The sequence below is a fragment of the Bos grunniens genome, chromosome 9 (genome assembly GCF_055505025.1).
Source record: "Bos grunniens cultivar Pamir isolate PY7600 chromosome 9, Bosgru_T2T1.0, whole genome shotgun sequence".
Classification (NCBI taxonomy): domain Eukaryota; kingdom Metazoa; phylum Chordata; class Mammalia; order Artiodactyla; family Bovidae; genus Bos; species Bos grunniens.
The window spans coordinates 75530536-75557362 of NC_141173.1; the positions used below are offsets into that span (position 1 = coordinate 75530536).

Below are 26827 nucleotides of genomic sequence, written 5' to 3' on the forward strand. Positions count from 1 at the left end.
AAAATATAACACGGGAAAAGTTATCTATTCACCCGAATGAGGCATTACTAGCTCTAGGATGTGAATTTCAAAATGGATGAGTTTAATGCCATCTGAACCCCACCTAACAATTTTTATTTGCAGACCCTGAAATGTAAGATCTTAAATACCACTTTATAATTTGGAAAAAACACAGTGAAGAGTCATGAACAAGATCACACAAAAGGTCAATGTTTTTCCACAGCGCTGCCTGCTAAAGAGAGAAAAAGCCCAATTCCAGGTTCTAAGTGATTTCCCCCAAAGGAGTGTCAACAGATTTCACAAGTCATCGGTATTAACTTATCCCCAGTGTATGAAAGTGTGCTCTCACGGATTAGTCAAGAGCAGCTCTAGATTTGGTTTTAACTCAATAGGCTTTTTTTAAGGAAGTTATTAAATTGACAAATTAGCTCTGCACACTCACTTTCACAGTTCTTGAGCACTAGTATAAAATTAAATACACAAAGCCTGGGCAGAGGCAATTTCGTGAATTTCAATCTGTTACACAAAATAACCTGAATAGACTTGACATCCTCTAGTGGTGAAACTGAAAACTTGTTTCCAAGTCAATTATTTTGCTCAGTTCTTGCCTACGATTGGTTATGGCAACACAAGTGGAAAGAATGGTTCGTTTTAAAGAAAAAATAAAAAATTCATCATAAAGAATGTGACTTGACTACTTTTGAGTAGAAAATAAATATATGCTGACAGAAATACAGTTCTGAATGCTGAAAGAAATATGATTTTTATATTCTACTTTTCAATATTCTTTAGAAAGTCGCATTTTATAGATGGTATACTGCCAGTTTCAACCCATCTTTGATACACACACACACACACACACACATAATAATGAACACATTACAGGTGTTACTTTTATAATCACCTGAGATTCTAATCTAAATTGCCCTAAAGTTGGACCACAGTCTTTTCAGGGACAGAAAAACTAAGACATTTAAGAATGGGCTCTACCTCCTAATAACCTAATGTGCTGTACCTGCTCAAGTCACTCAGTCACGTCCAAATCTTTGCGACCCGATGGACTGTAGCCTGCCAGGCTCCTCTGTCCGTGGAATTCTTCAGGCAAGAATTCTGGAGTGGGTTGCCATGCCCTCCTCCAGAGGATCTTCCCAACCCAGGAATCAAACCCAGGTCTCCTGCATTGCAGGTGGATTCCTCACCATCGGAGCCACCAGGGAAGCCCAATAACCTAATAACCTGATCTAAAAGGGAATAAAATGAATCCTTCAACAAATGTTGCCCTTTAAGGTGGCAATGTTCTCCTCTTGATGGTAATAAAAGACAGAAATTCCCACCCCATCCCCCAAAACCCACCTCAATATAATCCTGTAATTATTAAAAAAAAAAAACTTGCAGCATTTGTATGTTAATATTAAATACATCCACAAGAAGAAAAGTACTACACTGAAGTTTGATATTCAGGTATAGGTCACATATTTTAAATATATGAAAAACTTCCTAAGTTGTTACAATCCTCAAACAACTGGCACCCAGATTTAAATATATTTTTTTCACCTTTCTTCTTTCTTTGGCACCTAATCACAAAGGTATTCTGACCATGAAAAGCCATAACAGTAATCCAGGGGTAGAAAAATAGGAAAAAGATGTGAGCCAGAAATAAGCTTAGTTAAACTATGGTGGTTTAGTCACTAAGTCATGTCCAACGCTTGTGATCCCATAAACCGTAGGCTGTCAGGCTCCTCTGTCCATGGGATTCTCCAGGCAAGAATATTGGAGTGGGTAGCCATTTCCTTCTCTGGGGGGATCTTCCCAGCCCAGGGATCAAACCCTGGTCTCCTGCATTGCAGGCAGATTCTTTATCAACTGCTGCTGCTGCCAAGTCACTTCAGTTGTGTCTGACTCTGTGCGACCCCATAGACAGCAGCCCACCAGGCTCCCCTGTCCCTGGGATTCTCCAGGCAAGAATACTGGAGTGGGTTGCCATTTCCTTCTCCATCTTTATCAACTAAACTACAGTTATTCAAAAGACTATATATAAAACTTGTCCTTTGGAAACTGAAGTTTCCAGGCAGAGATGTGAAAGAATTGTTTTCTATGAAGGAGATGGTTAAATTGCCCTTTTCATAAAGAAAATAGTTCACTGACAGCCACATGGTTGATTTGTATGTTAATTGTTAGAAGCATGACCAGTTCCTTGGTAAACATGCCTGAGCACTGAATAAAACTAGTTTGTAATTCACTAACATCTGAAAATCTTGTTCATGTGCAAATTCTAGGAAATGCTTATTTATTATTTTTAGCATAAAACGTGTGTATTAACTCACTGGAACAATTTTGCTTCAGAAGCAGTTTTTTTGTTGTTGTTGCTGTTGTTTTTTCCTTTGTGCAGATTAGGCACCAAACCGTTTATATTCTTAATGAGGATACTGCCCTCCTGCTGCACTAACCCTCAGAACCCAGTTTATCAAGTTCCCTAAAGCATTTACAAAGGCACGTCCTCTTAGCCACCCCTTCCCCACCCCAAACCAAAATAATGACCTGCCAATCTTTCAAACACAGTAAGACAAAATAAACCACCCTTCAGGAAGTAGCGTGACTTCAAAGTAAACAAGTTCAAGATTCCTTGTCTTAATCTCAGGTATTAAGTCTTCAGACTTTAGGTGCCCCAACTCTACGTCGCTGAAAAGATTCATCATTTGCAAATACGGTTACAGCTTTCCCGGACCTGTCGCATTAATAGAAGCACACCTTCTAAGTCAATACCTCTCTTTTGAGGGCGGAGGGAGTCTCAAATTTAGGTGACAATTGTTTCCGATTATGTGTAAGCAGAAAACTCAACTTAATTGGGGAGCCTGCAATTGGCACGGCTTTTTAAAAATAAGAATCTGCCTCACCGCCCCCAAGTGTAGGAAGGTACCAGAAACAGTTTACTGGCCAAGAATAGAAGAGGGGACTAGAAAAGAGAGGTGGATCTGCAAGAAGAAATGATCTCGAGGGGCGGGAATCGAGGGGGGCGGGGGAGACTTAATGCTCTCAGGGATGTGAGCTCCTGCCCCCAATCGCGGCTTGGAAGTGGAGGGAGGGGGGTTCCTCTGTACCGCTTTCGGAGGGGCCGAGACGATGTTCCCACCTATGGTTGGTGCACTGACTGAAAACATGAACTGTTGAGGATCCTTTCAAGTTAGCAAATCTCTGAGATCCCCACCAGCACCCGCAGGCCTCCACCATCCCGAAAGCAGCCCCCTGCTTCCCAACCCCCCGATCTCAGTCTTCTCGTGACCAACGTCGTAACTGCGGACCCCAGGACAATCGCTCCGGAGCGCTGGGCTGCGTCCGCCGTGTCGGGCGACCCCGGCACCCGGCGCGCCAGTTAAAGCGAAAAGGTTTGCGCAGAAAAGGATAATCCTGTGAGCCGCACCTGGACAAGGATTTTCCGGCTGGTGGTTTGGTTGGGGGAACAGGATTTCCCCATTCAACCGAATTAGACCCTGACTGGCAGGTGGGAGAGGAGGACCGGCGTCTCCCTATTTCCTCCTCCAGCCCGCGCTCCCTGGCGCGCTTCCACCTGTTGGGGGAAGTCGAGCTGGAGCGCGAGAGGGGCGGCCCTGGCTGCGGCCGGGCGCCAGCGAACTTGGGCGCCGGGGCCGCGCGATCGACGCGCGGCGGCGGAGGGCGGAGAGCCAGCGCGCTCCGAGCCGGCCGTTCCGGGCCGCGGCCGGGCGGGGGATGGGAGCGCCGGCCCCACGCGAGCCCCGCAGCCCCGCTGGCCGCCCTCCCGCCCGCGCCCGCCCGACCCCCACCTGCCCCCGCAGCTCAGTCACCTGTTTCGCTCTGCGCGACGCCATCGCCGCCCGTGTGGCTGTCGCCGCCCGCTCCCAGGTCCGCCATGGTGCTCCGATGACGCGCCCGGAGAGCCGCTCCGCCCTCTTCCTCGGCTTGGCTCCCGCCGGCCCCCCGCCTCCCGGCCCGCGGCCCAGACAGGTGAGCGCCGTCAGGGAAGGGCGGAGGAAGGAGGGAGCGAGCGCTCGCTAGCCCGCGGCGGCCTGCACCCGGCGCGCCCCCTCGTGGGCAGGTACGGCGTGGCAGCCGCTCCGGCTGACGCGGCTGGGTTTCCGCAACCAGAGCAGTGGGCGGAGTCAGGCAACCTGGGCTGCGAGCTTCTGGTCCCGGCTGCCCGGCTCCTCGAGGTCTGCAGGGGGTTCGGGGACACTTGGTGGCGCTAGGAACTGGGACGCTCTGAGGATCCGTCGAAATGAGGCGAGAGCATCCGCAAGGCTCTATCCCTCTCTGAGCTCCGAGGCAGCCTGATCAATGTTAGACTCGCCAGGGCTGGGGTTCATGGTGACAGCCGCCGAAGACTATCATGCCACGTGGAAAGCCGGACTACACGGGCTGGATTCGACTCAGCGGCCTAGTCTTCATCTGCGTTTTAGCACATAACTGCCGACGACCTGTCTTTTCACCAGGCTTCTGTATCTGATGTTCCCTAGGGCACACAACTTTGTGCCCAATGATGTAGCTTTTCTTATTCTTGACTTCCGATTAGCAGCTTACCTTGTGACTCGTGGCTGCCTCCGGGAGACCAGGGGAAAAAGCAGTAGGCAACAATTTCTTTCTTTTTTAAGAAACAGATTATTAGCTGCAGAGACATCAATTTCTTCTCGCAAATAAACGTTAAGCAACAAATGCTGAGGGGGGGAAAAAAAGTAGCCTGTATAAATGGAAACATAAAGGAACAAAATGGAGCAGAGATCAGTTCTACCTGGTTACACAGAGATGCAGTCCCACAGCCTTGGTTGGCTGAACACAAGTCACAAGCTCCCAACAGTTTAAAATCCTCTTAAGGACTTCAGCAGAATCTAGGGGAGCCCAAGCGTGTCTGAGAACAGTGTTGGATTTCTTGGTAGGGTGACAACTCTCACCATCCTTGCATGCACATCCTGCCACTCTGAGCCCAGGAATGGACTGGTTTTATTTGGTTTACTGGGTCATTGGCTGATTAGGTAGAGGTTTTCATTAAGGGACACGTGCTGCGGTTTGTAGTTATGGATTTTCCCTCGGTGCCATTTCTATAGCAGACTAGGCAAACTGATCATTTGGCAGTGTGACCTTCCTAAATCACATTCAGATCACTTAGCGCCCTTCTAATCAATGAAAATTAAGCATCAGGTGGTGGTTTTAGACCTCAGCTTGGGTCCAACCAAAGGTATTTTTTAGTAAATTAAGTCACCAGGGTTTAAGACACTTTCCTTTGAACATCAGAAAGACTCTGAATTCTTTGAAAGAAAAAGAATCAAGAATCTTCCTTAGGAAAAGGAGGCCGTTTGTTTTCAATCTTCTGCTATACTATTTACTTAAGTGAACCAATGAGTTCTTTCTTTGACTTCCTCCCCTCCCCAAAGTGAAGACTTATTGGTGTGTTTATTTGTATGTGTGTTTGGTTTTTATTTCTGTCTGTGCTCATTCCTTCTCCCATTCTTTTGATAACTTAGGTTTCAGTTTGTCACAAGTTACACAAAAATAAATGCAACAAGAAACACACCAAAATTCTGCACTTAGGCCCTGTACAGACTCTGTATTCCAGAGCCCATGCAGTGTTTGTAACAGAGTGGACTATTGGGTGACTGCGGGAAGGGTGACATCTGTTAAATGTCACCCCACCACATTGTATTTCATGTTGTACTTTACTGAGAACACAGAAGCCATCTGTCCTGAGTGCCCATATCCAACTCAAAACTTTGCCGAATCATCCTGACTCCCTTTTCCAGGGGAGGAGCTGGATGTCCTCAGGCCACTCACTCCCCCTCCTGCCTCCTCTGAAACCTCATCTCTCCCTTATCCCTACTCCCCAAACGCCTCCCCACTCAAGGGGCTCTGCCCCGACAAATACATTCAGGGCTCTCTGATTCTGAAAATTTCATCCTTTGACTTCCCACCCTGCCAAATCTCGTCATATATTTTGTTCACCAAAGGGGATGAATATGTGGACTTTGTGCCGCCATCAGCTTATTATCTTTGTTTAACTGGCTGTGGTCTTTCTTACCTGTCTATAAAAGCTTTCTTGGTCACAAAATCAAATTCCATTATTTTGATCTGTATTCCCCTAGACTTTCTGCAGCACTCAAGCCTGACTGTTTTCCTCTTGGCTTACCCCGCTGGCCTGATGTTTCTCACTCCTCTGTGGTCAGTTCTTTTGTCTGTTCTGTGGACTTAAATTCTTCCTCCTTCTCAACTTGTCCCCAAACCTGCCTCCTCCCCAAATCTTAGGCCATAACCTTTCTATCTCCATTCTATTGCTGACAGCCCTCATCTACTGTTATCTCCATCCAAATGACTCCTAAATCGAGAATCTATACCCTGACTTCAGTCCTGACTTCCACCAATACATCCTCAAGGGTCTCTGGACACTCTAGCATGTTCTCTTTTCATGCACATTCTAGCAGGATGCCCTGACATTAATTCAACAGGTCCCCAGACCAGCACCCCGCTCCAAACTTGCCTATTTTTGAATTCTCCTACTCATGTAGGTTCAACATCTTCATCACTGCCCAAATCAGGGTTCCAAAATTTTGTCAATTCATTGTTTTAATTCCACTCTCTCACTTCGTATCGCTCTGTAGCTTCCACTAGACCCTCATTCACATCTTAAACAGTTTCTGAACTGCTCTGTCCAATTTCCATTCCCTCTGATTTACCCAACACAACTTTACCAAGTTAATCTTCTAACACACACACACACCTTGCTCAGAAAACTTAGATTCCCCATTTCTACATAACTAAATACTAACTTCACTTCCCTCCCTGACCATCCCCCAATTACATCCTGAGCTCTCCTATCCCATTTCCACTTTTCAACTCTGTAATTCATATTTCCAGCCAAGTAAGAGTTAAAATGAGTTAAAATTTGTGTGTGCTTTAGTGCAATATGCAAGTTGTTCACTTTCTCTAGAACACCTTGAAAATCTCTTTCTGCCTTTGTTCTTGGAGCTGTTTGCCAGAATGACTTCTCCAGTCCTAAGTAATTTAATACTTCTTTTTTCCAAGGCCCAGGTTGAGGTCCACCAACTCAGTGAGACTTATTCCACCTGCCCTGGGTCTCTTGGCAATCTGGTCCTCTGAACTTCTCCACGGTCTTCTGTACTTGTAACTTGTCCAGCCTTTAACATAGACCAGATGTAGTTTGTTACTGCACATCTGCCTCTTCAATCTGATACGAATGACTTGGTGGCAGGGGCTTCGTCTTCTCTTTCTCTGTAGGTGTCCATAAAGTCTGGAGCCATCAATTATTTGATTTGTTGACAGGCTGCAGATGTCCTCAATGACACACGTGCCTGCATTCTGAACCTGATGAGCTTCGTGTCTCTCTCTCCTGCTGCTACAGCACCTCACACACAGTAGGCCTTCGAGTGGGTTCACAGTTAATTCCTCTTTGCCAAACTGTGTCATGTAATAGCTTGGGAATGAAAGAAACACAATATGCAATAACAGAACTAGGAGGAAGAGGTCAGACTGTGGTTTAAAAGAAACATTGGATCTATTTTTGAGTCTGCCCCTGGCACCCATGTGAATCTATTTTGTTACAAAAATTTTTCTAGGCTCAGCTCTGGACCTTCACTTTGCTGTAAAGCCTCTCTTGACCCTCTCTGGCAGTTCAATGCAACTATAGTGCTTACTGCATGTACTGTTGTTTCTATTGTTAAATTATCTGTTGTTGTTTAGTTGCTAAGTCATGTCTGATTCTTTTGCAAGCCCATGACTGTAACCCGCCAGGCTCCTCTAGCCAAGAGATTTACCATGCAAGAATACAGGAGCGGGTTGCCATTTCCTTCTCCAGGGGGTCTTCCCAACCCAGGAATTGAACCTGCATCTCCTACACTGAAGGCAGATTCTTTACCACTGAGCCACCAAGGAAGCCTTAAATTATCTGTAGAGCTTTGTAAAAAGACCTCTGGGCCCTACCCCAAACCAGTAACAACAGTTTCTCTGAGATGGTGGTATCAATATATATTTTTAAGTGTCCAGATCATGTTAACATGAAGCTGGGTTGAGAATCACTGGCCTTGATCGATGCCAAAGGCCTTTCAGTGCAAAACTTTCATGGAAATTGAGCTATAATGGAATTGCCTTCTTTTGTGACTAAGGCCCAGAATTCTGAAAAAACCTCAAGGATGCTAGTCTAGGAATATATTATGAATCATATATAGGTATAGAGAAACATTTGCCCATAGACACAGGGTAGGAAATGGTAACCCACTCCAGTATTCTATTCTTTCTGGGATAATCCCATGGACAGAGGAGCCTGTGGCCTGCAGTTTATGGGGTCACAAAAGAGTTGGACAGGGCTGAGTTACTGAGCACTACTACTACATAGGGTAGGAGGGAGATCCCAAGAGGAGATTACATCATTAAAGAGGTGGCTCAAGATAGGTAGCTTGATATGTGTGTGTATGTGTGTGTATATATATATATATACATATATGGTTTTAAAAGAAGCACTTAACCATTACAGGTGGGGATATGAACTGTGGCTTGATAAACAAGTTCTCCTGTCTTTAAGTGTGAGTGAAATGATTTATGATTTCATTTATACCTCACCTCCTTCGAGATTTCTCCATAGGACACAGGACTGTTCCCAGGATTGCGACGGAAGAAAAAAATGCAGCTGTGTTGTTGCAAGTATCAAATAGGAACATACTGGTGAGAACTTTTGCATACTCTAATGCAATATGTAAAACATATACTGTATGCTGATTTTCACATAAAAATAAAGATGACTACCTGTTTTATTAAAGACTGTTCTATATGGATCAAATCATGATACAAGATCAGCTCTGTTATTTCTATATTGCATAATAAACAAGTTCCTCTGTATTTAAGAAAGTTGTTTATGTCATTCATCCATCTAGGAGCTTCAGACTTCATCCTATTCATGTGGGCAGTCATAAAATATAATATATATCTAGCTTAATATAAAAATATTCACCTCAAATATGAGAACTAAAATTAAGGAGACAGAAAATGCAGTGTTCCCCAGTGGGGTGCTATTTGCAGATCCCTTGAGATACACAGTAGTCATCCAAGGTAACTTGGGGTCTTGAGAAAAAGCCACTGAGTTTCTTTTATTCTGTTTTCCATGCCCTCTCTCTCTTACCACTCAGTAGCCCCAAGGAATGATGTGGACATCAAGTTGCTATTTGAATACTTGAAGAGAAGACAGATTCTATTTAATGTGAGAGCTGAAGGAACAGTTAGAATTTCGACACAGTAATTATCTAGATTGCCAAAACAAAATACAAATGCTTTAGAATTTATCAAAACAGTATTTTGAGAGTCTTTTTTACTTTGTAGAGTAAATATGACACAAGGGATAGCTTTAGAACAAGCTAACATTACTAGGATTCAGGCAGGTGCAACTGGTACAGTTCAGTAGTACATAAATGACTCCAACGAATGTACTCTAGACCAGAAACTTAAGTTACAAAATAGAGTTAATATTACAATTAATACAGGTAAGTAAAAACCACTGCTCTCAGATTCTGCACACTTAAAAAAAAAACCCATAAACTTTATACAATAATCCAAATCACGCACTTCTACTCAGATGATCAGGGTATAATACAAACATACATAAGCCTAAAAAGTTATGGTCACATTTTGGTTTTGTTCCAGTGATGCACAATCACATGAAATGTTCTGTCTGTTTCGTGTGAAATAAACATTTGGCTGAGTTATTATAGCTGCTGAATTAAAAATATTTCCATAAAAATGTTCAGACCAAAATAATCCCAAACATCACAGTGTTTGGGATTATTTTGAGAGTCTTTATAAAGAGTCCTCATGAATCATAGAAACAGAAACAGTTAGGAAATTTCAGTGTATTTCATCTATTCTTTTTTTTAACACGAGTAAACAAATACTGGATTTAAAGTGCAGCTTCTTTCTCCTGTCCCTTTGATTCTTCCCTCCCCTAACAGAAAATCAGGTCTATATTCATTTTTAGAATCTCCATGGGAAGTTGGAAACAAACTGAGTGACAGTCAAGCCTGTTTGTCTCGGAAGTCAGTGATGGCTTTCCACAGTGTGCACAGCATCCCGCCCCTGTGTAAAGACACAAGAACATGGTGAAGAGATGGCTTCACTTGAAACAGCGCCCTTGCAATATGAAAGTGACTTCTTAGTTTTCAGCAGCTCTGATCAGAACATGAAGATCCCAAAGGCTTGTCAGTCCTGATGTATTCTTTTTGTATATATTTTCTCTTCACCCCTCCACATGCCTTTCACTCTCCACTCCCACAGACAACCAGAGCCCAAAGCATCATTTTAGATTTTCAGCACTTTTGAAATGTCTTTCTAGAGGTGGATAGGAGTAATAGTTATATCTATTATATATAGACATGCTTGGCCTGACAGAGACAACAAATTTTTGTAAGAAACTGTGTTTAGATTATACCATGTTATTTGGATGGCAAATCAGCACCTCATCATGGTATTTTTAATAAGTATGATATGATCATGAACCAAATTAGAGCATTTGGTTTAAAATATCAGCTTTAAGATATCTGCATGGTCTTAATCTGATATGTTATCAAGAAATTCTTCTGGCTGATTTGCATTTCCTAATATGCACATATTGGTTATTAGTGCTCCCAATAATAGCCTGGTCCAAGCAACTCAGGTTACTCAGAGCAGCTGAGAACTCAAGTACTCTACCCAAGACCGGAGAGCTAGTTAGAGCTAGTTAGCAATCAGCTGGGAAGGGCCCCAGGCTTCTTGATCTCAGCCCAGCTAGTTAGAGCTAGTTAGCAATCAGCTGGGAAGGGCCCCAGGCTTCTTGATCTCAGCCCAGTGCTCTTTCCATCATGATGAGACTGAACAGAAAGAAAAGTGGTACCTTAGTCTCAGGCATTTTAAATCATCACGTGTAACATAGTAGAGAACATCCATTAATGAATAATCCTCAGCCAAAAACTGTGGAGAAAGTAAAATACACACAAAAGTAAGATGTCTTATGCACTTCCATAAGTAGCAAACTATCCATAATGTAAACATTGGCAATAATGAAAAATAAATCTAAAAGGAAATTCAGTAAAGACAGAATCTTTTGGAATTATTAGAAAAAAGCCCCCCCATTACAAAATAATTACAAGGAATTACATCCATACGACTTTTAGGAGCAGAAAGATGACAAGGAACACAGTACTTCTGATTGGTCTTCTGATGAATAGATAAAACTTGCTTGTAATTACATCTGCTGCTTATAAGATAATGTTTGTATTTAAAAGGTTTAGTACTTTGTAGCTTAATTTTTTCCCAGTGGGTAAAATGTGTTGTTTACACTTAATTTCGGAAAACTTTCGTATACTTACTACAAAATCAGAATCCTGAATTTAAGTGAAGCTTTTAATTTTAAATCTTTCAAAAAGGTCAGTGATTTAGTGTGTCATCAATGACTACTCCTTAATTTTTATTTGAGTCTAAGTTAGAGGGGAAAATATTTTGGAAAATTTGATTGGATAAATTTTTCCCAAAGGTGAGAAAATCCTTTTGATTTTTGTAATTTGCTTGCAGATTTCTAAGGAGACTCTTAAATTTTATTAAGTGATCTAATAATTTATCAAGCCAAGAGAAATTCATCTTTTAGTCATTTAAAAAATTTAAATATAAAACTGAAATCAACATAATATTGTATTAAAATAAATAATATATTTCCTATTTATATAAACTATTTATTTCTATAAAATAAAAAAAATATAACCTCTTACTGCACATATATGTGATCTTACAACATAAAGAAATCTATTCATGCTAACTACAAAAGTTCCCTGTATAATATAGTTTGTATAGAAAGTGTTTATTTCTGATATAAGTTCACTAACTAGTCTATTTTATGAAGTAGCAATAAATAGCTGCTGCCCAGTGGAGTCTAAGAATGTCACATGAGAATTTAAGAGTTAAAAAACGAGAGAAAGAATGAGAAGCAGAAGAACTTTTTCCTTTTAGTTCTTGTCTTGATTTTTCCTGTTCTTCTTTATTTTCCATTAAACAGCATAAAAATCCTTATGGGTTCTGGACCACAGAGCATTTGTCTGCCTCACTGTCTCTGTCCTCCACTCTGAATGGTTTTCCCTTTTTGTCTTTCCCCCATCCCAGAACAGACATACAGTTTATTCCTAAGTATTCCTTTAGACTCCAGCTCGCCAATCATCTTTTCAAAGAACCTTCCCCAACTTCTCCCTCCCTCTGTCTCCTAATACCTGATAATCTTTCCTTTACAGACTTGACCAGGACATAATTATATTTGTACATGTGGAATTCTTTGATTATTGTCTGCCTACCCTAGTCTGTGAGCCTCAGGAAGGCAGGGCTGGGTCAGTTTCTCACCAGTGTCTCCCCGGTGCCTGGCACATAGTAGGCACTCAGCATTAGGAAACAAGTGAAAAAATGTTTGTCTCATAGAATGTTTTCTTTACCCGACTTATAGTGTCTTCATCGGCTCCGTTCTCTCTCAGCCAGTCAGTAAGTTCCGAATCTTCAGTGTTTGTGCCAGGAGAACTGGAGTGACACCCAGGCAACCCAGGAACATCTAGAACAGAATTGGGGTGGGGGAGAAGAAGGGACATTCTTAGCTTCAGAGGTCATTTGATAGTCAACATTTACTGATACTTTAGCAGACTTTTCTCCATCACAGTATAATTAATAGAAACCATTGAGATTGGCAGTCTACAAGATAATATAAATCAAACTCTTTAAGGCTGCTTAATATACTAGTCAGTGGAGAGTCACTAACAATAATTAATGATACTTCCACCTTGTGGTTTCGTATCAATTTTATAGCCTCTTAGAATAAAATGATGCATCAAAATCGTACTGTGTGTTTTTCAGGCAACAAAGAAGAGCATACTTAGCAGAGAACCATATAATAATCTCTTTTTCCACTAGTTGCAGTAATATGGAAGGACCATATATCTGAACAAAAAATAATGATTTTTATTTTCCTCTAAATGGGCTAAATAAGATTGCCTAAAGATTATCCTTCATCCCCAATTTCTCACAGAATAGATTTCTTTAAAGTTCCAATCTATGACTTAAAAAAAAAAAAACCTGAGATATAATTGACAAAACATTTTATTAAAGTATATTCAACTTATGACTTGCTATTGCTTTATCTTTATTCCACTTAAGCCTTGTCAAATTATAAAACACTAGAATACATAGAATACAAATACAAAATGACAAAAATAGTATTATATTATTCTAGTAATTTCACTGTGAAATCCTTAAAAAGAAATAAAGACAAAAAAGTGGAGATCCCTATTCACCTCAATAATATATAATCTCAGGAAAAGATAATTATGAATCATTTTTACTGTACTTGTAAGAAATAATGGTTGGCTACAATTAAGAATTGGAAATTTTTGTACAGCAATCTCTGCCTGTAGTTGTGGTACAAGTGACAGATGCTGAATAAGCCATGATATAAAGTTTGCCTGTTGGCTTTCTAGTTTTCTGTGGCAGTTTGGTTGAACAGTATTACTTTAAAATTTTCTGCTATTCACCTATTGGTTGGGACTTAAGCTTCAGGTGTTTAATTTCTTGGTCTTTCTCTTCAATAGCTTGATGAAGGAGTGCTTGTAATTCTTTCTCTTTCTGAACCAATTCTTCCAGTAATCTGCAGAAGGAAATTATATTGGTTGACAGGATAATGAAGTGGGAGCAGCCACAGAATGACCTTCTAGACAAGGGTTCTCAAGCTATAATGAACACAGACATCCTGGGGTTTTATTGAAATGCAGATTCTGATCCAGCAGCTGGCTGGGGAGCAGGGATGGGTAGCGAGCTCTGAGTTTCTGCATATGTAATAAGCTCCCAGATCCACAGACGTCCAAGTTGAGTAGCAAAGTTCTAGAAAGTGTGCTTCCAGACAAGAATTTAAAACTTGCACCCCTAATTGGCTGACAGACTCTTCAGAGATGTTGTTCTGTTTCTTTTTATGACCATAATGGCAAACAAATTAATATATGGTGTTTACCTGCATAGCCCCTCATTAAAAAAGTTGGTCAACACGGGTAATACAATAGGCAATGAATGCAAAGAAGAAAGGTACTTACTTTCTTTTAAACTATGAAAATTTGAGAAGTAACTCTTCCTTGGTGGTCCAGACAGTAAAGAATCCGCCTGCAATGCAGGAGACCCGGGTTTGATCCCTGGGTCAGAAAGATCCCCTGGAGAAGGGAATGGCAACCCACTCCAGTATTCTTGCCTGGAGAATTCCATGGACGGAGGAGCCTGGTGGGTTACAGTCCATGTGGTCGCAAAGCATTGGATATGACTGAGCGACTAACTCTTTCACTTCACAACTATAGGGGAGGTCAGCAATAGTACCTGGCACATAATCAGTCCTCAGTAAATGTTAATGAAGATTGCTTGGGTTGTTGTGTTTGTTACTGTTATTTTTCTGCCTTCTAAGGGGAGCAATGAACTGAGGAAAACCACAGCTGTGTTCCTGGTACGTTCAGTTCCCCATTGGTATCTCATACATGCTCCAAAGAAATAAGAAGTATTATGTTACATGGTTCTTACCCATGAAAGGTTCACTGCACAACTGACAGCCAAGTGGTAACCCAATCACCATTCCCATTACTGGGAAAATATTCGAAGTTGTGAAGACAGATGTTCTGAGTTTTTAGAAAACTATCTTTGAATAACTTGAATTCAGAATTGTAATACTTTAAGATAGATGGCACCCCACTCTGGTACTCTTGCCTGGAAAATCCCATGGATGGAGGAGCCTGGTAGGCTGCAGTCCATGGGGTCGCGAAGAGTCGGATACAACTGAGCGACTTCACTTTCACTTTTCACTTTCACTTTTCACTTTCATGCATTGGAGAAGGAAATGGCAACCCACTCCAGTGTTCTTGCCTGGAGAATCCCAGGGACGGGGGAGCCTGGTGGGCTGCCGTCAATGGGGTCGCACAGAGTTGGACACGACTGAAGTGACTTAGCAGCAGCAAGATAGATGGGGAAACAATGGAAACAGTGACAGACTTTATTTTCTTGGGCTCCAAAAATCACTGCGGATCATAACTGCAGCCATGAAATTAAAAGATGCTTGCTCCTTGGAAGAAAAGCTATGACAAATTTAGACAGCATATTAAAAAGCAGAGACATTACTTTGCTGACAAAGTGAAAGTGAAGTTCATCAGTCGTGTCTGACTCTTTGTGACCCTGTGGACTGTAGCCCCCCAGACTCCTCTGTCCATAGGATTTTCCAGGCAAGAATACTGGAGTGGGTTGCCATTTCCTTCTCCAGGAGATCTTCCCGACCCAGGGATTGAACTCAGGTCTCCTGCATTGCAGGCAGACTCTTTACCGTCTGAGCCACCAAAAGAATCCATATAGCCAAAGCTATGGTTTTTCCAGTAGTCATGTATGGATGTGAGAGTTGGACCATAAAGAAGACTGAACACCAAAGAATTGATGCTTTTGAACTGTGGTGACTCTTGAGCATCCCTTGGACTGCATGGAAATCAAACCAGTCAATCCTAAAGGAAATCAACCCTGAATATTCATTGGAAGGACTGATACTGAAGCTGAAACTCCAATACTTTAACCACCTGATGCAAAGAGCTGACTCATTTGAAAATACCCTGATGCTGGGAATAACTGAAGGCAGGAGGAAAAGGGGATGATAGAGGATGAGACAGTTAGATGGCATCACTGACTCAACAGGCATGCGTTTGAGCAAACTCCAGGAGATGGTGAAGGACAGGGAAGCTTGGCGTGCTGCAGTCCATGGGGTTGCAAAGAGTAGGACATGACTGAGTGACAGAACAACAAATATAATTATGTATAAGATTATCAAGGTACATTGTTTCATGGCTCTTAACAAGCTCTATTTGTTTTACTTTCTGAGTATTGATAGATTTAACTCAGGACCAGATTCCATTCCAAAAGCTTGCTTCTGCTTCAGTTGACATGGTCTGAAGGCAGCACAGTCCAACTGGAGACAGCCCTGGGATTGTATCCTGGTTCAGCCATAAGCTTCTGTGTTAACCTTGACAAATGACTGAATGCCTCTGGGCTTCAGTTTTCTCATTTGTGAAAAGGAAGAGTAGAACTTTCTGAAAGGATTACTGTAATCATTGATGAGAATCCACATAGGTAGAATGCCAAACACAGTGTCTGGCCTTTAAGAAGGGCTGTCTGTTCTCTGCTACAGCCTCAGGCACTGGACAAGAAGCTTCCCAGGGTTCATTAGGGTTTGTCTCCCTGACCCCCAGGTTCCACCCCTTTCCCACAGGACAGAGACATGGGAGGCTATCAGGTAGAAGAAGGATTGAGGTAGAGTTCAGTTCACTTCGGTTGTTCAGTCGTGTCCGACTCTTCGTGATCCCGTGGACTGCAGCACGCCAGGCCTCCCTGTCCATCACCAACTCCTGGAGTTTACTAAAACTCATGTCTGTTGAGTCAGTGATACCATCCAACCATCTCATCCTCTGTTGTCCCCTTCTCCTCCCGCCTTCAATCTTTCCCAGCATCAGGGTCTTTTCCAGTGAGTCAGTTCTTTGAATCAGGTGGCCAAAGTACTGGAGTCTCAGTTTCAGCATCAGTTCTTCCAATGAATATTCAGAACTGATTTCCTTTAGGACTAACTGGTTTGATCTCCTTGCAGTCCAAGGGACTCTCAAGAGTCTTTTCCAACACCACAGCTCAAAAACATCAATTCTTTGGCACTTAGCTTTTTTTATAGTCCAACTTTCACATCCATACATGAGCACTGGAAAAACCATAGCTTTGACTAGACGGACCTTTGTTGGCAAAGTAGGTGAGTAGGTGAGACAAAAAAAAAACAATGGGAGGCAGACAGAGACAGTGGTTACAGGAAGACAGCTTGTTTAAAGACAACTGTGGAGAAGGTAATGGCAACCCACTCCAGTACTCTTGCCTGGAAAATCTCATGGATGGAGGAGCCTGGTAGGCTGCAGTCCATGGGGTTGCTGGGAGTCAGACACGACTGAGTAACTTAACTTTCACTTTTCACTTTCATGCATTGGAGAAGGAAATGGCAACCCACTCCAGTGTTCTTGCCTGGAGAATCCCAGGGATGGGGGAGCCTGGTGGGCTGCCATCTCTGGGGTCGCACAGAGTCGGACATGACTGATGTGACTTAGCAGCAGCAGCAGCAGTGGAGTAAACAGCACACACTTAAATGGATTAAGCAGTAGGAAATGAAAGAAGAAAGGAACGAGAGGATTAAGGGAGACTTATATACTCCAACACAAATGGTATTCAGAGAAAGTTCCAGCAAGTTCAGTATGCACTTTTAATTTGGCAATTTTTGATCTGGTGTATATTTTTGTCGTTCATGCTAATTTATAGTATGAATAGTAATAGTATTCATACTGCAGTATTCTTACTGCTTTTCTCAAAGAACACACAGTGAAATTTTCTAGAATTTAATACGTATATCTAGGTTATGGGCTTCCCCGGTGACTCAGCCATAAAGAGTCTGCCTGCAATGCAGGAGCCACAGGAGACCCTGGGTCAGAAAGATCCCCTGGAAGAGGGCATGGCAACCCACTCCAATATTCTTGCCTGAAGAATTCCATGGACAGAGGAGCCTGGCAGGCTATGGTCCATAGGGTGACAGAGTTGGACGTGACTGAAGCAACTTAGCACACACGCATTTAGACTATGTATTTCCTTTTTATCCTAAAAGCCAGAACTTAACGTTGGAAGCAAAGTACCGACAAGCCACCTCATTTGTCCCAATTCCAGCCTTCAAAATTATTTATTTTTAGGACATATCCAGTCCATCAGTTTTGTTTTTACTTTGTCTTCTGTTAATAGGGAAATCCTTTGAAACCAAGGCAATTGACTGTCTCTCTGTGCCAGACAAATTTGGCAAGGATCAGCCATGAGGTCAATTTTTTAACTCAGATAGGTGAGGGTGGGGAGCTGGGTTGGTGGGTAATTCCAGAATTGCAGGAAAGGGAAATCAGATAACAAGTCAGCTCCTCCTGAGTTAGATTTTAACTACCTCTGCGTTATTGTCCCAATTCCTTATGTGAAATGAATGATTTTCAGAACATTTTAGGTAAGCACATACTTTATATTTAAGTAAAACATGCTTCCTAAAGCTATTTTGTTACTTTCTGCTATTTAATATTATTGATGATCTATTAATCAAGAGCTGGATAGATATTCATCAGTGATTATCCTAACTGAACTGAATCCTAAATATAAGCTTACAATTTCTGACCTGAGGATTACACCCTTTCCTAAAAACACATTAACATTTCCTCAAGTTTACTTTGCAATATATGTACATCTGTATATCAAGTAATATTCAACTGACAATTACAAGGACTGGTGTAGACATGACCAGCCCTTGTTGGCACCTATCCTAACACAGCCGCCCTTTCTTTAGATCCCTACGTGAAGTGAATGCTGTGCCCTGTCTCACTTTTCTAGGGCTGATGGAGGAGCTGTGGGAGATTCTACTAGAAAAAGAAAAAAAGGAAGCCAGTAACCATAGAGATTTCACACATGTGCGTGTAAATACATAGAAAACATAAATGAGTGGGCTTTGTAAGAACTGCAACAACATCCTAACATAATAAAGACATGGTAATTCCTGTGGGCAGATGTGGGGAGCAGGCCCTCAGCTGTCTGACACCCTCAGAAAAGAGATGTGAAGAAAGCAGCCGGGGAAGGGCAGTCCCCAAGGACCATGGGTGGAGCAAGCACGGTGGACAGATGGGGGCCCCTGGGGGTGGTGAGTCAGGGTAATGCACATGGGCTGAGCACAGAAGGAAGAGGCTGCACCTAGGAGAGGCATGTTCTATTGACACAAGCCAGGGTAAGTACACAGAAGGTTCAGGAGCCAGAGGAGCAAATGTACTGGCTCACTGGTAAATAAAGTAGCTTTACTGTCTGGAAGCCGTGGGCAGAGCTGGGTGGCGGGACCTAAACAGTCATGAGTGCACTCTCCTCTTCCAGAAATCAGAGAAGGGTATAAAAACACAACTCCATTCAGGACTGGGTGCCAGAGAGTAAATTAAAGAGAAGTGACTAAAGTCAACATCTGCTCTAATGGATGGAGACTCATAATGGGACTATTGCCTGAGTGAAACTGAAAGTTGCTCAGTCATGTCCGACTCTTTGCAGTCCATGGAATTCTCCAGGCCAGAATACTGGAGTGGGTAGCCTTTCCCTTCTCCAGGGGATCTTCCCAACCCAGAGATTGAACCCACGTCTCCCACACTGCAGGCGGATTCTTTATCAGCTGAGCCACAAGGGAAGCCCAAGAATACTGGAATGGGTATCCTATCCCTTCTCCAGTGGATCTTCCTGACCCAGGAATTGAACCAGGGTCTCCTGCATTGCAGGTGGATTTTTTACCAACTGAGCTATGAGGAAGCCCATACTGCTTGAGAAGAGGAGGAAATGAAGGACATGAAGATTTAAATGAAGTCTTAGCAAAGACTCCAATTCTTTTCCACTAAGTAATAAGTGGGAAGTAAAGAGGTGGGTTTCAGAGGACAAGACTGGGATAACGGAACTTCCCTGTTGGTGCAGTGGTTAAGAATCTGCTTGCAATGCAGGGGACATGGGTTTGAAACCTGGTAAGGGAACTAAGATCCCACATGTAGTGGGGCTACTAAGCTAGAGAGTTCGCACACCACCACTACTGAGGCCATGCATCGCAACGAGAGATCCCGTGTGACCCAACAAAGATTCCATGTGTGGCAACTGAGACCTGATTTTGCCAAATAAATCAATCAATATTTTTTTTTTTTAAATCCAGGATACAGAAACAAGAAACCCACTTTCCCTTTATTCAGAAACATTTCTGTATATAAACTGTAGAAGCTAAGTATGGATTTACTGAATCGTGCAACTAAAATTCAAGTTTCTAAATATAGGATGAGGTTGGTTGGTACTACTCATACAAGCTTGGTATTTAAACTTATTAAGAACCCAAACTTATGACCAGAAATAAAATATTTTTATCTCCCTGGTGAATAACTTGGATTTTCAACTAAGGTTTCTAAATATTTGAACAATGTTTATTGATTCACTCCAAAAATATAAATAATAAAAAAGTTTTCCCTGTCAACCCAAAGTCATAAAGTCAGTTGCCCACATGTCAACGGTAACCAGCACAGGAAGCTATAAATCATAAAGATTCAGACCTTGAACTGTGTCAACATCTTGTGAAGCACAAGAACATATTTCCTGTTCACTTAATAACCTGATCATGTGAGTTCTGTGTTATCAAATTCACAAGGAAAAATTAAACTCCAGATATGATACAGCATATTAAAAATAAAATCATAAATGTGGTCAATGGATCATCGTTTCAAGGTTCTAAAACTAAAAACTTTTGAACCATTAATTTTATCTCCTTAAGAACAGAGCTCTTCCTCTCCTGAAAGAACCTGATATTCCAAGTCACGGGTCTCAAGATCACAGACTCTCTTCTTGTCTTTCAGCTATCTACTGGATGGTACATGTTGCTCTGAGCCTGCATCCCAAACAGTCTATGAGGTTACAACTAAGTTACTCAGAAAATCTTAGTGCAGTGATCAAAGAAGAAATGCTGAAGGACTGAATTGGGAGAAGCAGAAAACGTATTTGACTAAAGAGGCTAAAATGAATCTCTCATTTTAATAAAGAATGAAATCAAGTTTATATGAATGGGAAAAAGGGATTACCTTATGTATATTCTGTGGACCAATCTTTAAAGTAGACTCCAAGCACATGCACTTATATAAAAGTAAGAAAAAAGAAACCCACCCACATTGGAATAGGCCTTACCTATTTGTTTCTATTTTCATCCTTCCAAGCTGTACATTCAGTGATCGGTGAGCACTCTGGGAGTCATGGGATACAGTAGAACTGAGCGTGCTCACCCCTGAGGTGGCCACCGCGTCTTCAAGGACGGCATGAGGTCTTCGGACAGTTTGATTTGAAGGCCGTTCGTCATGGTCACCTTCTGCATCCAAGTCTTCTTGATCGGCAGTATCACTCTCAGATGCAAGGCTGAAATGCGGCCTCAGTTCTGTTAAGCATATGATCAACAACAATCTTAATGAAATAAGAATGATGGCCTTAATTTCTTAAGACATGAATGTCATCTCCCCTGCTATCAATAAGATGTATTCCCAACTGCTTTTCCAAAAGTGAGGATGGATTTCTGCACATTATTTCAGATTTGTTCTTCCAGCAAATTTGCAAAAATCATAAGATATGTAAACTCAGAATGATCTAACTCAAACAGAAGAGAAATGTTCACACAGCACATAAGATACGTGGGAAATCTGTTAAAATCAGATAGGCAATTGTGTAAAAACCTGTTAAGAATATGAAAATTTGTTTATACAATTAAAATTCATAGTTTTGATTCTGTCAACTATTAACTCACTTAGAAATGAGGAAAGTGAGATATAGAGAGATTGTATAAATAAGAGTAAGAAGACAGACTGCTTTTTGCTTGTAACATTCAAAATGTGTGGGGGTGGGAGGGGCGAGTACTGAAAATACACACACATTCTTTATATTCACTCTAGTAGGCCAATCTGCTTTTGACTTTTTGACTATTAGGTTAATTTTTAGTGTGTGTCCTACCCTAACCTACTGACTCACCACTAAGATTTAAAGTGCAAAAGTTACAAGTCTCCAGTTTAAACAGACTGCAGGCCATGAGTTCATCTGCAGGTCACTTCAGAATTGGGATGCTACGTTTTGATGGGAAAAACTATTATACATTGTGATTAGGTTCTCAAAATGGCCCCCCCAAAAGGAATTAAATTCATAATATAAGTAAAATCAGGGTAACAGAAATATTGGATCTTGGCTCCATATGCTATGACACATGAAACTTTTATTTTCAAAGAAACATTCTTTAAATTCTATAATTCTTTATAATTTTCAAAAGTTTCACACAATATTTCTTTTTTTTTTTAAATTTTATTTTATTTTTAAACTTTACAATATTGTATTAGTTTTGCCAAATACCGAAATGAATCCGCCACAGGTATACCCGCGTTCCCCATCCTGAACCCTCCTCCCTCCTCCCTCCCCTACCCTCCCTCTGGGTCGTCCCAGTGCACCAGCCCCAAGCATCCAATACCGTGCATCGAACCTGGACTGGCGACTCATTTCATACATGATATTATACATGTTTCAATGCTATTCTCCCAAATCTCCCCACCCTCTCCCTCTCCCACAGAGTCCATAAGACTGATCTATACATCGGTGTCTCTTTTGCTGTCTCGTACACAGGGTTATTGTTAGCATCTTACTAAATTCCATATATATGCGTTAGTATACTGTATTGGTGTTTTTCTTTCTGGCTTACTTCACTCTGTATAATAGGCTCCAGTTTCATCCACCTCATTAGAACAGATTCAAATGTTTTCTTTTTAATGGCTGAGTAATACTCCATTGTGTATATGTACCACAGCTTTCTTATCCATTCATCTGCTGATGGGCATCTAGGTTGCTTCCATGTCCTGGCTATTATAAACAGTGCTGCGATGAACACTGGGGTACACGTGTCTCTTTCCCTTCTGGTTTCCTCAGTGTCACACACGATTTCATATAATCCTAGAATGACCCTTATTTTCCCTGTACCCCTGTACTGCCCCTTTCCCATTCCCTCTCCCCACTAGTAAACACTCATTTGTTCTCTGTATCAGTGTTTATTCACTGGTTTATTGTCTTTGTTAGATCCCACATATAAACGGTATCACCCAGTATTTGTCTTTCTCTGACTTTTTCACTTCAGCATAATGTTCTTCAAGTCCATTCATGTCATGTTGCTGCAAAGAGCAAAATTTCATTCTTTTTAATGGCTGAGTAGTATTCCATCATAGACACACATTTACACACACATACCACATCTTCTTTGGTCATGTATGTGTTGAAGGACACTTAGGTGGTTTCCGTAACTTGGCAACTGTAAATAATGGTGCTATGAACATTGGAACAAATGTATTTTTTCAAATTAGTGCTTTTGTTTCTTTTTGATATATACCCAGGAATGAAGCTGCGGGGTCATATGGTATTTTTAGTTTTTTGAGCCATCTCTATACTGTCTTCTGCAGGAGCTGCAACAGTTTACATTCCCGCTAGCAGTGGAGGAGGGTTCTTTTTTCTCCACATCCTTGCCAACATTTGTTATTTGTATTCTTTTTAATGCTAGCCATTCCCACAAGTCTGGGGTGATATCTCATTATGGGCATGTGGAGCTTTCATTAGATCACAGAACCCACCGAGAATCTGATGAGAGCCATGCAGAAGAGAAGCACATTCAGACAGCATTTTCCCTGTTTCTTGAAGGCTCACTGGCTCCCTGAAGCCAATTCTGAGAGTCCATGAACCATAGTTGAAGAGCCCCTGTGCTGGGGGAGGGCGCTAGTGGGAGTGATGGAAGACCCCTCCCACTACTCTAACATGGCTGCTACAGCAGTGCAGCCAAAGGGCCAATTCATTGCCAAATCCTCCAGGGAACTGTTTGGTCTTTGCCTTATTGACCCGTGTATGGTATAATGTCCTTAAATTTCATGCATGCTGTTGCATGTGTCAGACTTTCCTTCTTTTTGAAGGCTGTATAGTACTCCATTGTTTGCATATACCACACTTTGTTTATCCATTCATCTATCAATGGACACTTGCATTGCTTCTACTTCTTTACTATTGTGAATAATGCTGCCGTGAACTTGGGTGTGCAATTATCTATTTGAGATCCTGCTTTCAATTCTTTTGAATATATACCCTAAAGAACATATGGTAATTTTTATTTTTTGAGAAGCCACGTATTGGTTTTCCATAGTGGCTGCACCATTTTATAGTCTCACCAATAGTGTACAAAAGTTCTAATTTCTCCACATCCTTACCTTTTATCTCTTAAGGTTAGCCAAACTCCACCTCTATTCTGGCTGTCTGCATTACCGCCTTTCTCCTTCCAAAATTCTATTTCCTAGTTCATCTATAGTATTCTCTGTGCTAGTCACTCAGTTGTATCTGACTCTTTGCGACACCATAGACCATAGCCTGCCAGGCTCCTTCGTCCATGGGATTTCTCAAGCAAGAACACTGGAGTGGGTTGCCATTTCCTTCTCCAGGGGATCTAGAACCCGGGTTTCCTGCATTGGGGGCAGACTCTTTACTGTCTGAGCCACCAGGGAAGCCCTTTTGTCTTCATTCTGTGTGTTAGTTGTAGGTGTAACTCAAAATCAGGTGTTTAATTTACATAAACCTGCTACAGGGGCTGAGCCATATCAGCTTCAAAAAAATGTTGGCAGAATGGAAGTTATCTTACTAGGATTATTTATAAGGGAACAAAATAGTGAAAAAAAGATCTTTAAAAATAAGAGGACTTCCCTGGTGATCCAGTGGCTAAGACAGCAACACTCCCAATGCACGGAGCCCAGGTTTAATACCTGGTTGGGGAACTAGCAACTAAGACCTGGCTTTGCCAAATAAATATTTTTTTTTAAAAAATAGGAGAGTTCAATCTATATTAAATTAGAGCAAGAATAGGCCTTTTAAAATTTTCTAAATTTTTTCCTTATGGTCTCTAAACTGAAATTTTAAAGACGATTTTAAAGGTTTATTGTCTTGTTGAATATAATCTCACTTTAGGAGAGGGAAAATTTCTAATACTTATTACTACATTATTACATTTAAATGTTCCCTTATATTCCTCTAACTCTGTACACTTTAAATGATCATATGTCATCATTTTACTTATGTGCTAATGACTAAAAGTTTTTCCCAATAATTTGAATAAAGTAGAAAACTATAAGTGAATGCAGTACTTTGTTATTTTGATCTTTCATGATGGCTCCCTGAGGACACATCATCAAATCAGATATTGTAAAACATGCAAATAAGAGAGAGCATCTGCTCTTGATCCTCCAAAAGAAACAACCTGAAGGAGAACTAGGGCAAATATACGCAAGAGTCATAAAAGCATATGCAAAGATAACATGGAATTGCAAGCACAAATGAATTCAGTTTGACTATCTTTGATGCTCTCAGTTATACACCTAGCTACATATATAATTCACAGGTACATGTAATAAGAGTGCTAAGGGGTAAGTAAAGTATATTTGCAGTGACTAAAGCTAGTGTGGGGTTTACTCATTGATGGATTCAAGGAGATGGAAGGGCCCAGGCAGGTTCTGGAGGAGGGGAAAGCCTTGGGGTGGAGAAAGGAGAAGAGGTACTTGAGAGAAGTGAAATGTTAGTTGCTCAGTCACGTCCAGCTCTTTGCAACCCGAAGGGCTATAGCCCGCCAGGCTCCTCTCTGTCCATGGAGTTCTCCAGGCACGAATACTAGAGTAGGTAGCCATTCCCTTCTCCAAGGGATCTTCCCAACCCAGAGATCGAACCTGGATCTCCTGCATTGCAGGTGGATTCTTTACTGTCTGAGCCATCCAGGAAGCTTAAGAGAAGGAAGCACAAATGAGCTCTCTGAGGAGAATGGAAAGCAGAGGGAACTGTCAGGACAGAGCCAAGTGTCATGAGAAAGGCAGGGACTCAGGGGACCCTGGAACGAATGGACAGCATTTAAGCCCATGTGTGGGAAACTAAAGGGAGTGCACGTTTCCAAAACACAAGAGAGGATCAAACAGCAATACTATCCCCACCTCCCCTCACTCCCACTCCACCCCAACTGGCAGCCTCATCAGAGGAAAATAACCTTAACACGTGGTAGGATCACAATACTTGTCAGTGCGGTGTACGATCCCTGCATTAAACACTGCATGTAGATTGGGGTGCTGGGCATTTTACGTTAATGTGGACACGGGGCATGGGACTGATTCAGCTTAACAACTGGGAGTAACACCAAGGACTCTAGCAGTTTAAACAATTAGAGTTCCCATCAGAAGAGTGCCTGTACTGTGCATTCTCTCTGCCTTAGCTGGGCCAACATGGTCTCATGCTCAGTACAGGCTGGCCACCCACAGCCAGCCTGTACTTGAAGAGTAATCAAAGATGCTCAGTGTTACCAATATCCACAGGCTAATTCTTGAAGACAAGTGGGAAAAGAGTCTGAGAAAAAAAAAAAACAAGAAACTCATATGGGGTTTACACAGTACTCTCTGTTCTGTGTGTTATTTTTCAGAAGAAAGAAGATGGAACATTTTCTTATTTTTTCCTTTTCATTTTGAAATAATTTTAGAATAACAGAAAAGTTGCAAAAAACAGTACAGAGAGTTCGTTGTATACCCAGTATCAGCTTGCCCTAAATATTTGTCACAGCTTACACAGCTTTGGCACTGTTACCAAAGCCAGGAGATTCACATGGATACAATACTATCATCCTAATCTATAGACCTTACTTGAATGTCACTGTTTTCCCAAGGATGTCCTTTTTCTGACCTAGGACCCCACACTGCATTATTTGTCATGTGTCTCTCGGTCTCTGCCAATCTGTGGCAGCAGCCTAGTATTTCTCTATCCCCCAAGACCTCCGTACCTTTGAGGAGTCCTGGTCAGCTATTTTGTACTGTGTCCCTCATTTTTGGTTCATTTATGTCTTGTCAAGATTAGGTTGAGGCTCTGCCTTTTTGGCTCCTATACCACAAAGATGATGCTGTGTCCTTCTCAGAGCGTCACATCAGGAGGTACCCAGAGGTGCTGTGTCTTATGTGAGTGATGCTTACCTTGAGCTTTTGGTAAAGGGAGTGTCACTGTTTTCTCTTTGTAGTTAGTAGCTATCTTGTCGGGAGATTCCCTGAGACCATTCAAATACCTCGTTTCTCAGCATTATTTTTCCTGCTTACCTCAGCAGCTATTGATGGTTCTT

General features: G+C 41.7%; 2 protein-coding genes across 15 annotated transcripts in view; both read right to left on the bottom strand.

Annotated features, from left to right (window-relative positions):
• Positions 1-3908, bottom strand: part of MAP7 (microtubule associated protein 7) — a 179311-nt gene extending 175403 nt beyond the window's left edge. For all 14 annotated transcript variants that reach the window (XM_086318036.1, XM_086318034.1, XM_086318033.1 and 11 more), the window contains exon 1: positions 3822-3908. In XM_086318036.1, the coding sequence (XP_086174162.1) occupies positions 3822-3888 (67 nt within the window). In that variant the 5' untranslated portion in view covers positions 3889-3908. The remainder of the gene's footprint in view (positions 1-3821) is intronic.
• A 5411-nt stretch (positions 3909-9319) lies between these two features.
• Positions 9320-26827, bottom strand: part of MAP3K5 (mitogen-activated protein kinase kinase kinase 5) — a 231858-nt gene continuing 214350 nt past the window's right edge. Inside the window, exons 26-30 of the mRNA XM_086318002.1 lie at positions 20824-21067; positions 13557-13669; positions 12471-12583; positions 10892-10968; positions 9320-10098 (exon numbers count right to left, since the gene is read on the bottom strand). Coding sequence (XP_086174128.1) covers positions 10038-10098; positions 10892-10968; positions 12471-12583; positions 13557-13669; positions 20824-21067 — 608 coding nt within the window. The 3' untranslated portion in view covers positions 9320-10037. The remainder of the gene's footprint in view (positions 10099-10891; positions 10969-12470; positions 12584-13556; positions 13670-20823; positions 21068-26827) is intronic.